This window comes from Centruroides vittatus, unplaced genomic scaffold (genome assembly GCF_030686945.1).
Source record: "Centruroides vittatus isolate TY-2023 unplaced genomic scaffold, ASM3068694v2 contig_546, whole genome shotgun sequence".
NCBI classification, from domain to species: Eukaryota; Metazoa; Arthropoda; class Arachnida; order Scorpiones; family Buthidae; genus Centruroides; species Centruroides vittatus.
In genome coordinates, this window is record NW_027122322.1 from 261,931 (window position 1) to 276,930 (window position 15,000).

The 15,000-nt window shown below is 31.8% G+C and overlaps 2 protein-coding genes across 5 annotated transcripts in view; both read right to left on the reverse strand.

Moving 5' to 3' along the window:
- Positions 1-80: 80 nt before the first annotated feature.
- LOC136978561 (5'-AMP-activated protein kinase subunit beta-1-like) lies at positions 81-4,095 on the reverse strand. Of its 4 annotated transcripts, none has more exons than XM_067274277.1 (6): positions 3,940-4,095; positions 1,579-1,720; positions 1,150-1,500; positions 972-1,081; positions 803-896; positions 81-720 (listed from the first exon to the last, which is right to left on the reverse strand). In XM_067274277.1, the coding sequence occupies exons 2-6, from the start codon at positions 1,702-1,704 to the stop codon at positions 658-660; spliced, it is 744 nt and encodes a 247-aa protein (XP_067130378.1). In that variant the 5' UTR covers positions 1,705-1,720; positions 3,940-4,095; the 3' UTR covers positions 81-657. The 4 variants fall into 4 exon arrangements, with proteins under 4 accessions (XP_067130378.1, XP_067130380.1, XP_067130381.1 ...); XM_067274279.1 differs by lacking the exon at positions 3,940-4,095 and adding an exon at positions 3,185-3,294; XM_067274280.1 differs by lacking the exon at positions 3,940-4,095 and adding an exon at positions 3,110-3,157.
- Positions 4,096-9,928: 5,833 nt separating this feature from the next.
- Positions 9,929-15,000, reverse strand: part of pug (pug C-1-tetrahydrofolate synthase, cytoplasmic) — a 42,453-nt gene continuing 37,381 nt past the window's right edge. The window contains exon 24 of the mRNA XM_067274295.1: positions 9,929-10,140. Within this exon, the coding sequence (XP_067130396.1) occupies positions 10,051-10,140 (90 nt within the window). The 3' untranslated portion in view covers positions 9,929-10,050. The remainder of the gene's footprint in view (positions 10,141-15,000) is intronic.

Genomic DNA, 15,000 nt, shown 5'->3' on the forward strand with positions numbered 1-15,000 from the left:
GGAGATTTTTTCGTATTTGTACGAACATTCGCTCAGTTTACAGAAATTCTGGTGGCATAATAAAGACCCGGTAACAGAAGTAAAGTATGAAATTTTTTTTATTAATTATTATGTATAAATTGTTACAAGCTTTTGAATTTTTCGAAAAAATCCTATACATGTAAAATATGGTTAAACTTAAAACTCCTGTTAAATATCAAAAGATCACCGCACGTTAAAATTTTAGACTAATGGCACGAGAAATTGGCAGTTAGAACAAAGTTCTCAAAAATAGTAAGTCACCAAAAAAAAAATTTTACAAAAAACTGCCAAAATGGCAAGCACCAAAAGTATTCCAAAAAACAGTAGAAAAAACTTCTCAACGTGAAGTTGAAGATGGCAGATATAAAAATCTAAGTTGTATTTCGAAATACGTATATGGAATTTAAAGTCACTCAGCAGCACCTCACAAAAATCACAGCACACCAACATGGCAGGGATGACAATCTTCCATGGAAAAAAAAGAACATGGTGGATACTTTCACCTGCCTCACAGGTTGTTCACAAAAACATGTGCAGGAATGCCGATACATGTGGATGAATGTAGACAGATGGACACAATCGTTGGTTAACTTTAGAAATGATAAATCAAGATTTTAAAAACCTGAAGGCACGAATTTATTCTTTCGCAGATACAGTTAAGATGTTTACGGTGCCTTGGTCTTCCAATTCGGTTGTGGGCTTGGAAATTAAGTTAAAAATATTAATCTTAAAAATATACGTATAAAAATTTATATTATATAAAGCAAAGGCTCGGACCTACCTGATCTTGATCAACAGCCCATTCGCCATCAACCTGATATTTATAGTAGTAATCGCCAGCAGAAAGATTCGATGTTACCACAAATACTCCCTCCCTAATAAACAATTAGATTAATTATAAAGTTTCGAGCTAGAAAAAATCTGCTTACGTGTTCTACTAAAACACTCACTTTTCAATTAAAGGCAGCAAATCCTTCCATCCGCTGAAAGACCCTATGATTGAGACTTCTTTTCCTCCTTTCTCCCATTTGAATGTTGTGGGTATGCCATTGGTTTGTTCCTGAATTCCAGAATTTTTTTTAGTTCAATATATTAAAAAGAAGAACTAACTTTCTTATACAGGCTTACCTGTTTTTCAGGCGTCTCGCTGCTCGCCTTCTCTTCCGGTTCTTCCTGTTTAGATTCTTCCTTATTGCTATCCGTTTCTTGGACTGGAGTGTCAGAATCTTTTGGCGTTTCATCCGATTGTTTACTTTCTAACTTTTCTGCAGTTAATTCTTCTTCTTGTTTTAATTTCGTTTCTTCCGAAACACCTTGAAGAGTATCTGGAGAAGCTGGAGCCGTTACACCTCCACTTCCTGTTGCAGAGTCTTCGTCTACGTTAGTAGGTTCCGCCTGAGTATTTCGAGACATTACGTCTTCTTCCGTTTTCTTCTCGCATTCTACTTCAGCTGATTTTTCGACAGGTTCTATGTTTTCCTTCGAATGGATAAGAACACGGATAAGAAGACAAAGACCGAAGTTACGAAAATGATAAGAATTATTGTTTCAACAAACTTGATTGGATACTTCTGTGCCTGCATCGCCATTAATCGATTCTTTCTTGCCTCTCTTCTTGGCTTTCTTATCGCTGGGAGAACCGGTAATGTCAGCTGACTTTTGTTTGCTTGATCTGAGACCCATTTTAACTTAATTACTGCTACAGGAGGGGAAAAAAATTTAGGACTTACATTTTTGTAGAGTGAATGAAAAAACATTTAAGAGCTCAAATATCAGTTTGATAAAATTAATACACAGTGCAACCATTCGTTACCCGATAGGTCCGATCACACGAACTTAAGTTTTAGTAAACCTAAAATCTAAAAAAAGACCAAAATTAAAAAATTGATTTTAGTTCTCAGCCAATTGGAGATATTCCTGGAGCATTGTTTCCGTGGATTAATTTTCTGGAGGATATCGAGATTTTAGTCGCGCTCCTAATACAGATCCCTAAGCGACGACTTCTAAAGAACAATTAGAAGAATTTAATAATTACGGTATTCGAAACGCGAAGACAGTATGACCTATTAAAACTTCAGCATACCAATTTACGGCTTAACAAGGACTAAATGGGAAGAAAATGCCTGAGCGAAGAGGTCAGCTATTCCGCAATTACTTTAAATTGACATTGAAGGGAGTGGAGTTTCGTCGAAATTTCGATCGTTCGAACATCGAGAAGCCAACAAAAAGTGAGTCATCTCGATCACAGAACACCTGTCACCGTAATGCTGTGTGCCCCCGTGTCTTCCCCTCGATATCACACCACGTTAACACCCTTTTTATACACATTTGCTAGCAGTGAAGCCGACCGCTTAAGGGGGCTTACGAAACGGAAAATGGACTCGCCCGGCCCCACAAATAGGTCCAATCGATGGCGAATGAGTCACTGATCAATGGGATCGGGCCCATATTACGTATATAGAATTAGAGAGGAGGAACACCTGCAGTTAAAAATAGCAAAAAGAATAAAAAGATCGTCGTCTCTCCGATTCTCTTCTACAAGACGATCGATAAAACGAAAGTGGGAGTAAACGAGGACGATTTCACATCCGTCCACCAAACAATGAATGGAAAAATAATCACCAAGGTCATTCTCTTCGATAAAGATTATCGTGGATAAGATCACGAATCCCAACCTATTAACTAATACTTACGGATTCTTTTGAGACTAGAGTTTTTAGACCTTACGTGTTCATGGTCAATTCTCAACTGACAACTCGGGGTGCATGCCAGTTGCCATAGTAACCGGTCCCTCCCTCCCCCGGCTCGGTCGATTCCAAACGAGGGATGACGGCAACAGAGGAGAGAAAACGACATAAAAATTAGCCAGATGGTAGGCCTAAGCAGAGTTTTATATTATTATATATATAAACCATGGGTCGGGCGAGTTGGCAGATGCTTGAAAGTAATCTTTAAAATCAGACGAGAGATAGAGAGATAGAAAGATGGAGTACGTTTCAAGGTGATCGAGAGCACCTATATAGTTTCCACCTGCTTTAAAGTCCTACAAAAAATAAAAAAATAAGCACGTACAGTATTTAAAAAATACCTAAAATGGAGACAGAAGAAGTTCAGCTGCCACGTGAATAAAATTTGCAAGAGATTAATTATCAATACTACGTACCAGCGGGCGCATCTAAAGTTAACGAAGCGAATAGTAACCTTATCCGAGAGAGAAAAGACACAGCCAGACGTTCTAATTCAAAGTCACGGACAGATAAGAATGAGAAATCATACTAGATAAAACGTCACAAGTTACTAATAAAAAAGAAAAACAAAGTGACTAAAAAAAAAAAAAAAAAAAAAAAAAAAAATTATTCCACACGTGCCAGATCACGTAGTAGACCATCTGCTGCTTCGATTAACTTCTTGAATTTTCATGAGCTAACCACAAACCACCCTCCCAGGTCCACTAAAATTGGGGACGTTCTGAAGTAATTCGGAAGTTCTGTTTAGTTGTAACGTAAAAAAAGATGGAGGACATTAAATGTATTGTTTGGGAAATTATAGGGGTTTTTTTAAAAATGTTACAATCCTCTAAATACAGAGGAAAAACTTGCGAAATTTTCCGGTCGAGTTTCTATACGTGAGGAAATAGTTTCCTGTTTAAAAGTCACGTGTTTTTCTCTTTTTTTTAAAATACAAAGTTAACACAGGAAAAAAAAGACACTACTCATCACACAAGAGACTTGAAAATTTAAATTAAGATTCATGACACGCCCAACTTCGAACTATTCAATAATACGATTGGATCCTTACGTCCGTCGTCCAATAGAATAGACCGTAACATCATTTTATTCATTTACCCAAAATAAAACTAATAATTCGAAATAAGACTATAAAAAATGTAGGGAATTTTAAAATAAGCAAAAATCTTACCTAAAGGAAATCACAAATGTCAGCGGCGACGATTGAAAGAGAACAAATGTGTTATGCGTCTGTCAATTTATACACATTCAACCTCCCGCTTCGCGGCATAAAACAGTTTAGTTCGGTTTCTAGTTGTTAAGCGGCGCTCTCGTCGTCCTTACATCTCGTATTACTAACATCTGATTTTTATTTATTTTCTTTCGCAATAAAATTATTATTTTTATTTTCGTTTCTATAATATGAAATTAATGTTTATGCAAAATATTTTTCCCACTTTTATTCGGAAGAATAATGAACTCAATTGATATAAACAAGATTATAAATATGTAAATTTATATAAATTTACATTTTGTCACGTGTTTTTTTACTCGTTGATGTGAAATTTTTAGAGGAAATTTATTAAATAAATTTATAGATATTATTTTTATTATAAAAATACGTTTTTTAAAGGTTATTGTACACTTTATTAACCAATTTGAGAGAGGAATTGAGTAATCTTATCATTTTTAAATTGATACAATTCTATATGATTGTACCAGATGATATTTTAGTCTTAGAAAATGATCTTTTGGATCTATTTTCACGTATAAATCATATACAATATTTTTATTTTTATTATATTTTAAAATTTAAATTAGTAAAAACTTCTATATTGCTTCGCGGCGGAAACACTTGAAATGCACTTCTCATAAATTCTTTTTTTTTTTGTTTTGTTTTGTTTATTTTTTAAATAACACTATAATTAAATAATCAATAAATGTTTTATTTTATAGAAAAACAATTAATTAGGCATGTAAAGACATTAAAAATTTTTAAAAATCGTTTAGATTTTTGTGATTTTTTATGAAAATTCCTCACCGCGCACGTTACTATAAAACTTATTTTTATATAAAATTTATAATTTTTATATATTTTCTGAACTTTAAAGCCTTAAAAACTTATTCACGCTCCATTTAAAAATATAAAAATTCATCCGAAAAAGATTTTTCTTTTCAGATACGCATCACCTAAAAGTCGGTTCCTTTTGATCGAGTGTATGCACTAAATTACGGCACATATTAATGTAAAAAATAATAATAATAATAATAAAGGATAAAATATTCAAAGTGTTGAATTTAATTTTATAAAATTAAAAATAATATAGAGGTATATTTGATACGTTTTACATTACTTGTACGATGACCTTATGGAAATTCGAGTACTAATCAATGCGTTTTCTTTATTTAAAAAGATTTAATTTTTATATGTAAAATTTAATAAATTTTTAACAGATTTATTTATTTACTTTTAAAAATTTTTATATCAAAAATTATTCATTTAAAAAATTATATATAGAAGCATTTAGATTGTTTCTTTGGAAATAAACTCATTTAAAATTATATAAAGTTAATTAAATGGATATAAAAACTTAAAATTAGTATAAAATTTTTATATTTTTATTAAGTATAATTTGTAAATTAAAATATAAAAATATAAAATTTCCTTAAAATATAAAATATTGATATTTTCAGATTAAAAAAAAAATTATTTTTGGTGAAATTATAAGCTTAGAATATTATAAATTATTCAATACCTTTAAACAAATTTAAAAATAAAATTAATTATTAAAATTCTTTTAAATATATTCATGATTTAATCACATTTTTTAAATTTAAGTTTTAATTCTTTAATTTTTTTTAAAAAAAGTAACGATATTTAAGCTTAAAATATGCCTTATTTACTATTTTAAATTATTGAAAGTATATTAATAATTTAATAATATTCGATCTCACACTAAATATTTTAAATAATTAGTTTCTTTGTTTTATTTTAAAAATTAAAATAAATATATTTAAATTAATTTTAAATATAAAAAGGAAGCGTGTGAATTTTATTAAAATTTCTTTAATTTTTTTATTTTTTTGAATTATAGATTATAAAAACTTAGTCATGCTCCATTTAAATATACAAAAATTTATCAGAATAAAGTCATATAGGCCTAAATTCCTTTTGGTTTAGTAAATACAGTACAATATATGGAATTATAAGGCACATTTTATATTTAAAAAAAAATTAACTTCGTAAAAAAATAAAATAATCACCATTAAAAATATATAATTATTTTCATAAAAAATTAATTTATAATTTTCTTTGTTACAATTACGTGATTTAATTGTTAATTAAACGATTCGATCAATATAATTAGATTAGTTTCGATTTAGATTAATTTCCGTGCTTCCAGGATCACCTTTTAACTTGGGAACCTGTCTAAATTGGACAGACGTGCCCAACATAAACAGGTTTTTACTGTAATTTATTTTTAATAATATCGCATTAGAACATAAGTTATATATTGTAGGAAACAATGCAAGTCCGACCCAAATGGGGCCGAGTAACGTGAATGAGGAATGGAGAAGCGATACCCCGACTCGCGTGTTAAATTATGAGGAATTCGAACCCGAATTTCTCCACTCGAGGCTATCTGGATGATCCTTTTTAATATTAAATAATATAAATAAAATGACAAATTAATTGGATATTTTAATAATGATTAATATGGAAATGTTTGAAACTGGTTTTTGTTATGATAAAACTTTTAATAATTATCATAATAATTAATCATAATGAATAAGCTATTTATGAATAATGATAGATGTTAATTATGATTAATGTTTATATCGTACAGAATGACATTACTAACAAATGAGTGAATTATTGGTTTGAAAATAACAAAAACTTATCTCTCGATGTATATGTCCGGAATTTCCCGGACAAGTTCTTTTTCTTTTTAAACTCTTCGCCCTGTGAGCACTAAGAGGGCCTCTTTTAGCAAGACCATTATGGGTTCGGCCAGGCCCACAATGGAACGGCCGGGTACTGAGGTAATACCTAGGGCTTGCTAAAAAAAGACCCTCTTAGTGCCCCCAGGGAGGAAAGTTTTAAAAAAAAGGAAATTTAAAGTGAGTTTATTTAATATATTCTTATATTATAAATTAATTTCCATAAATATCGTAACACAAATCAAGATATTTAATTCACTAAATATTTTATCCGCTTTATAAATAAATTTGCATAAGTCGCCATATTTTATAGAAACATCTAAGCTGCTAGCGTTGATTTATCATTGAAGCAGACAAATTTTCAATTTTCATAAATTACGAGTAAATTGGATTTATTTTTAAATAAATTAAATGTAAATTCCTATTTCATAAAAAAAATTTATATGATACAATACGAGCGTTACAACAACTCAGAAAGATATTTTCCTGTAAAACTAGAATTGTCCTCATTTTTGAAAGCATGTGTCCGGGTTTGTCCTACATCGGTCCCAAAGATTTTTACAGTTTTGGATTCAGAGAACCTCAAAACGTCGAGAAATGAAAAAAAAAAAAAAAAAAAAAAATCGGTGGTAATTTCTGTATGTATCGATGTTAGTGTGTGGGGGCACCATTTTGTTCTCTCTCTTTGAAGCTTAATAACTCTCGTGCCTTTTGTCGAAAATTTCTGAAATTTTGCAAGGTGGTTTGTGTATTAGCAAGAAATGTTTCTAGAAATTTTCAGAAAAATTGAATCCTTGGTTCGGGAGATATTAAGGGGGAGGGGACTCGGTCCAAGCCCACGATAAGAAATGGCAGGGGCAGACTGCCCGTAAAACGTTTTCAGTTTTCATACCGGATTGCTCAGAGTTTGACGCCTTAACCACCTCGGCTATCGGACCGTCATTAAATATTACTCAAACATGATAAATTTATAATCTTGAGCTGTATTAAAATCTTTGGCAACATGCCCGGCACGCGACAGGGTTTCACATTACTTTTATAGTAAATATTCATAGCCTACCACTTTGGGACTATGAATTCCAACCATCCGAAATCGAATCCAAACTAGTGACCTCAGTAATTTTTCGGTGGCGGTTTGCCTTGGATATGTCGAGTCCGTCTCTAATGTTATTTTTACTAATAAAATTAACATTAAATTCATAGAGGGTTAAAACATCTAAGGGCTCTAAGTTTCCTCCGAGCTTTCCCTCCCCCTCGATGGCCCTGGTCGTATATCTCCAGTGTTATTGTATATTAAAACCAAACTCACAGGCGATCTGTTGAGGGGATGCCTCCCGGAAGGAATTTTATGGAAAACCGACTCCTATTTAGGTGTTACTAACGTGAATAAAACCCGGAAAACTCCGTGTGGCTAGGCGCGAACCTATCATCACCGGCCGGATGGCCGAGCGGTCAAGGTTAGCAGCCTGCCGTCTTGGGGGACCCGGAATCGAATCCGGACGGGCCGAAAAATCCCCAGGAATTTTTCGGGGGGTGGTCCGTCCGGATATGTCGAATACACAAAAAGTAAAGAAAACCAGCACATTTATTTTCCAATACACAAACACGATCGCTGCAATAAGCTGGCAATCGCTTTTCTTACAAACTTCATTGCAGGTACTGAAAAAAGCGCTCTGACATCCAAAGTCGCAAAAAGTCGCCGAATTCTACGATATTTCCATATAAATAATTATATTTTAACTCATTTATGGCACAGTGCGGCGGCGGGCCGTAGTTTAGTGACCCCTGCACTAGACCATTGCATATCTCGAGTGGGGTCGTACTTAATGAGAATTTTATAACCGTTAATGGCATTCACAAATTTTTAAAAAAAATCATCTGTTGCCTCTTTTACCTTTTTATAATAATGTAAAAATTATTTTTTGATAATATATCGTAACAGATGGCACCACACACAATTTTAACTTTGTGCTAACGTCTAAAAAAACTAAAATTTAACAAAATTACTCCTCTTAACCTTTATAATTATTTAAATTTTATATTGTAGTATAATTGGAAGTTACCGGTCTTCCTGATGGACCATTACCTCTTATTCGAGTGCCAGGAAAGTCGAGCAAGAGCCCTTGCCAGCTTTAGTTTTTCCTTCCCTCCTCTCCTCTTTTGAATATTTGGTTTAAATGTATCTTATTACACATTTAGTAAAATAAATCTACGAATTTCTTCTTAAAAATCTGCAATTTTAGTACCTCAGAGGTGGTAGGCCTATGTGGCTCCGAATCCAAACATTGTGCCGAGTGGATAAAACCACCAAACAATGGTCGTGGATTCGAGCCTGACCAACGGACCTGCCACGTGGAGTTTTTCGGGTTTTCTTCACGTTCGTAACACTTAAATACGAACCCTTTTTTTTTTTTTTAAAAAAAAAGGCTTCCCGGGAGGCATCGCCCACGTGTCGCGTTGTCGCAAACATTTATATGCATTAGAATTGCTTTCTTAATTACACTTTCATTCCACGAATATTGCAAATTAAATTAATTCTACATATTCATAATTTGCTCGTAATTGTGATTCATTTCTTTAGCATTTTACATTGGAATTTTGATGTTTGCTACATTCTGCGAATCATTTCCCGTCAATAAAGGCTGTGTTTACATATTAGATACGTGAAAGACACGTGAAGAACCTGGAATAGTCCACGTGACCAGCTTACAACCAGTGTTTGGTGGTTCTATGCACTTCGTGGGCAGAGGAAATTAGTTCTATGATAATTTTGTCCTATAACGTGGAAGTTTTTGTCAAATTAAAGCAGAAAATTCTGTCATTGAAGCATAAAGTATTCTACATTCATTCAATAAAGTCTAATCATGTTTTAAATTAATTAAAACTTCAACTCACGTTTTCAGCATTAAAGTAACAAACTTACTATAGATTAATGGCAAAAAAAATTAAAAATTAAAAAGGAAAAATACAATTTAAAAATGAACAATGTGTAGTCAAATACATTCCAGTGATAAACAATTCAGTCAGTCAAAAATGGACTTTACCCCCTCAGATTCTTATATTCACAAATTCCAATTATGTTGAAATTTTTTCAAACAGGATATAAAATAAATAAAAATTTACTAACAAGTAAGGAATTTTAAAATATAATCTCAGATATTAAATATATATGCAATATATACTTAGTCATAGAACAAAGTATAAAAGTTTAACTTTCGATTAATCATATTCAACAAATCATCATATTAGTAACAGAATTTTATTTTAGAAAAATAATTTCTTTTATTATTTTTTTTACAAACACATGCAAACAAAAATTGCTCCATTTAATTTGTGTGCAAATTAGTAAACTTGATACCTTTCAGAATAAACCTTCCACATCTCCGGTATCTATATTCAAGTCGATATCGTAAAAGCTGGGTCTGATGGGCAATCCCGGCATCGTACTCATCTGAAAATGATTTTAAAACATTAAATAATGTACACAATTCATCAACAATTACGAATAACTTTCCTAATTACAGAATAAGCATTAAATGATTTTCCAAAACTGATTTGGCATCTTGTATATGGAAAAATAATCTCTCATTCCTTACTGTAAAACAGAAAACAGGACAATAAATTTTGGAAATTTATATGGCATTCAGAAATGTAACAAGATCCTGTAGTATATATATAATACTCTAGCCTAAAATCCAGGCAATATCTAGCTTAAAATCCTATAAAATTTCAACACTAGGAATTTAATCCATGTTGGAATGTGGCAAGTCCTCAGGAAAGACCATTAATAAATTATCAAGATTTTTAACGGAAGATTCAATCCTTCGGGCAAAGATTTTTATTATGAGTCATCTAATAAAAAAAATGAGGGGTTTTATTTTCCTCTAATTCAATTCTTTATTACTTGATAGAATAATAAACAAAATTTGCACTTGTTTGACATAAATTAAAGTAGGAAAATTCAATAAGTAGACGATAAAAGAAAATGCCACTCTAAAAGCGTAAAATGATAGATAACTTGTCTTGTGGTGAAATCATTTGGAAAATTATATGAAAAAGTCTTCTATTACAGAGTATCATTTCATAACTTGCCAAGGTAACATAGTAATAAGAGAAGATAAAACAAATATCGGTAAGAATTAAACTTGAAATTTCCTTAGGAGTCCATACAATAATTTTATAACAAAAAATATAAAAGGTTATAATGTGTTTTTATACTTTATTTTATTTTATAAATAATTACTTAATTTATGACTTATATATCCAAATTGATATTTTATTTATACTCTTCATTACTTGAAATAATAAATTTTATATATATTTTTTTTATTCCTTTCATTAATTTTGATACTCAAATGAAGCATTTATGATTATATCATCTTTTTTTTCTCTTCAATGATTTGTATTAAAAATTTATAAATTGTAATATTTATAACAAGTGAAATTTGAATGGTCATACAGGAGGTAATTTATGAGCTACACAGATGATTATTCTACTGATTAAGAAGAAATCTGTGAACCCATATACATTATAAAAGATTAGTAATAAACAGCACTACTGTATACAGGAATTTCCATTTCATATTTAAAATTTCTGATATATACTTAAAGGAAAACAACATGGTATTCTACAAGTCTGGAACCATACAGTTTTATAGGTCTTTGTTTAATCTTTTCCTGGTAAAACATGGCACTAAGTATGGAGGGATAAACTTGTTATTTTAGCGGTAGGAGTCCACAGTCAGTAAGAAGTCATTAAAGAGTTTAACAGGATACACTCAGGCTGCTCTAAGATTGGTAAGAAATCTTGATGCAGTCTTTACTGTTAAGTAATATACTGCTCCCACTGATGGTGTGGGGTTGCAATCTTTTATAATGGTTACACCTAGTAGTGATAGAAGGGCCATTGACAACACAATGGTATACATGATAATGCATTAGTAGGATCTTCATTCAATTGTTTAGAATCTGTAATGTGCAGATAGTCGCATATCTTCTGTTTGAATGCGCACACACTCCTGAAGACAAGTAGACTACTCTTATCAGAATATAGGCACATTATATCATTTTCTATGCACCATTTCTTAGCTAATCTACATGAAGTTGCAATAGTTTCGTCTTGTGACTGTTTTTCATATACTGTTGTTTAATTTTTGTAGCTAATTGCCATCTGATGTAATCAATGTAATCAACATTTGACAAACTCAATTTCTTGCATATATTCTCTAATTGTGCAATATATGACTCCAATGTAACTTGTGACTTGGGTAAGAATTTATGTCCAAAAGTAAGAGTTTCATTTACATGTTTTGGTACTTCAAGTCTTGTTTTACCAAAGACTTTTGTTGCGGATAAGAATTCTTAGGGTGAATGCACTTGAATTTTTTTTAATGGAAAATCTATTTTAGTGTTTTGATATATCAAACTTATTTATTAAACAGCTTAAACTAATCTTTAAATTACAATAAAACAACAGTACTCCTTAAATAAATAGCAATAATTAAATTTAACATGCAAATGTTTTCAGTCGTAATCTGGCTAAAAGATTTCAAATCACAATGGAAACAAATATAGATTTAAACCCAAAGCTGAATCTTACAAAATTTATAGAATACTCTGATTGGAGTTTGTGGCTGCTTGCCTTTTTAATTATTTAAAATTTACATGTTTTGATTATTTTAATTCTCAACATCTTTCCTTTGTTCTTTTCATCCCTTTCTAATCTTTCTTATGTCAATGTGAGGGTTATGTTCCAAGAAATATTGAGAACAATAAAGAGGACAACGATGGGTCCAAAGGTGAAAGAGTAACTGGAGATTTTTAAACTCGATTTCTGAGAGGATGCGCAGAGGTCCAGTCAGTCGGAGAAAACACAGAATGAGAGAGTGAAGAAGGTTAAGCTTCAGCAAGTACCGTGTAGCTTGACATGATATAAATTTCATTAGTGTTTCTTTCCAAACAAGAGACTTTCGATCATCACAAAGTTGGATAAGCAACAGAACTATATTTGTGACAAATTACGAAAAATCGGAAAGCTAGAAGAATTCAAGGACCCCATCTTGCAAGCAAGGAAAAGTATCCCCCGACAAAATCCCGGGTATTTTTGCTATTGATCTCTGTCCTTCTAATTTCTTATCCTACTTTCTTCTTATTTATTGGGTTGTTTGGAAAGTAATTTCGTTTTTTATTACTAGAGGAATTAGATGTATTTTTACCAGCCAATTTTATTTTAAACCACATTTTCATTATATACTTTGACAGCTGACATTTTAAAGCTTATCTGTAAAAAATTTTGTTTGATTCTGTACAATTGTTTTTTTCGATGACCCATCAAATATGGAAAATCGAAAGTATCATTTTCGGCATATTTTGCTTTTTTATAACTAAAAAATCAAAATACTGTTCAAACAAGAAAAAAATTGTGGTACATGTTTGGAGAAGATGTGTTGAGAGAAAGACAGTGCCAAAACTGGTTTACAAAATTGCGTTCTGGCGATTTTAATATCGAAGATACACCACATTCTGGATGGCCATTTGAAGCCAATGAAAACAAAATAAAGGTACTGATTGAAGCAATCTGCCGTATAACAACACGTGAAATCACTAAGAGATTAAATCTGTTAAATTGAACAGTTTATTATTACTTAAAACGAATTGGTTTCGTTTCAAAGCTCGATATATGAGTTCCACATGTTATTAAAGAGAGATGCTCTCTATGGTTGGATTTTAAAGAAATTTTTTTTTGAGCTTTTACCAGACAATTTAACAACTGATTCGAAAGTGTACTGCCATCGAGTAAACAAATTGAGTAATATCATCAAACAGAAAAGGCCAGAATTGATCAACAAACAAAGTGTAGTGTTTTACCATGATAATGCCAAATTTCACACAAGTTTGGTAACTCGTCAGAAACTGTTATAGCTTAGATGGGATGTGTTATCGCACCAACCGTATTCGCAAGACTGGACACACTCAGATTATTACTTGTTCTGATCTATACAAATTTTTTTTAACTGTAAGACATTTACTTGAAATGACAATGTCAAAAATCACTTGGATCAGTTTTTTGTAAACAACGATCAAAATTTTTATGAATGTGAAATCATGCTACTACCAGAAACAATGACAACAGGTATTTGACCAAAATGGTCAATATATAATTCAATAAAATATTTATTATAAGAATATTGTGTTTATTTTTCTACGAAAAAAATGAAATTACTTTCCGAACAACCCAATAGATTGTAAGGTAGTATTAAGGTAATATTAATTTCAGGTTACTTCTGTTATGTGCAAATGTTTTTTTTTTTTTTTTTTTGGTCTGTAATCATGTGCACTCCTGACAAGGGAAAATTTTACTGGTATCCAACCTTAGTTGGGATCCCAACAAAAGATTCTGCAACACTTGTTTTGTTCTGTGCAAATAAAAATGTATTAAATTGTATCTGTTCACTATTTGTGTTTTGGTATTACTAGCCTATATTGCTTTTGTCAGCATTGTATCAACACTCAATCATCACAAGTTCATAACAAATTGATTGTAATATAACCAAACCATTGCCATTAAACTATGTTGAGATCAATTATTACATGTGACAAAACAAAATAAATTAAGATAAAGGCTCAACGAGGCCTTTATTTTAATTATAAAGAAGCCAGGCATATATAACATACCCATAACAGTTTGTTTGTTTGTTTATTAAGTTATGGCAACACAACATTTGGGTGATCTGCCTAGGGAGGTCTTTTAAAGGGTAACTGACCCCTATTCAGGCTGTTACAGACGTGGAGAAAACCTGGAAAACTCCATGTGGCCAACCTGTCCTGGCAAGATGCAAACCCACAACTGAATTTCCAGTGTTCAGGGAATGGAACCACTTGGCCACTGGTGGGCCCATACCCATAACAGACAACAGGGTTGGTAAAAGAGTAGAATACATAGATGCAGCTTCCCAGTCACTTTCTGCAAGAATTAAGGAATGTATACAATGATATAAGAAAAGGATCTACTATTACATTGGCCAACTGCATTCTAGAACCAGGCATAGAAGTGAGCATGAGTGGAACTAAGATTATCTGAAGTATCCATTTCTTCTCCACGTCATTTCTTCTCCTACAGAAGAACTTGAAATTCATAAATCAGCAAGATAGGACTTATCAGTTAACTACAAGGACCAAGGCACCATTCCCAGTGTCTGGAAGTCATGGTACAATGTTCCTTAGAAGGCTAAATGGCCTTTAAGGCTTGTAAGAACTTTGTGTAATTTAGTTATTTTATTTTTGCAACTGGAACACTAACTATATGGTGTAT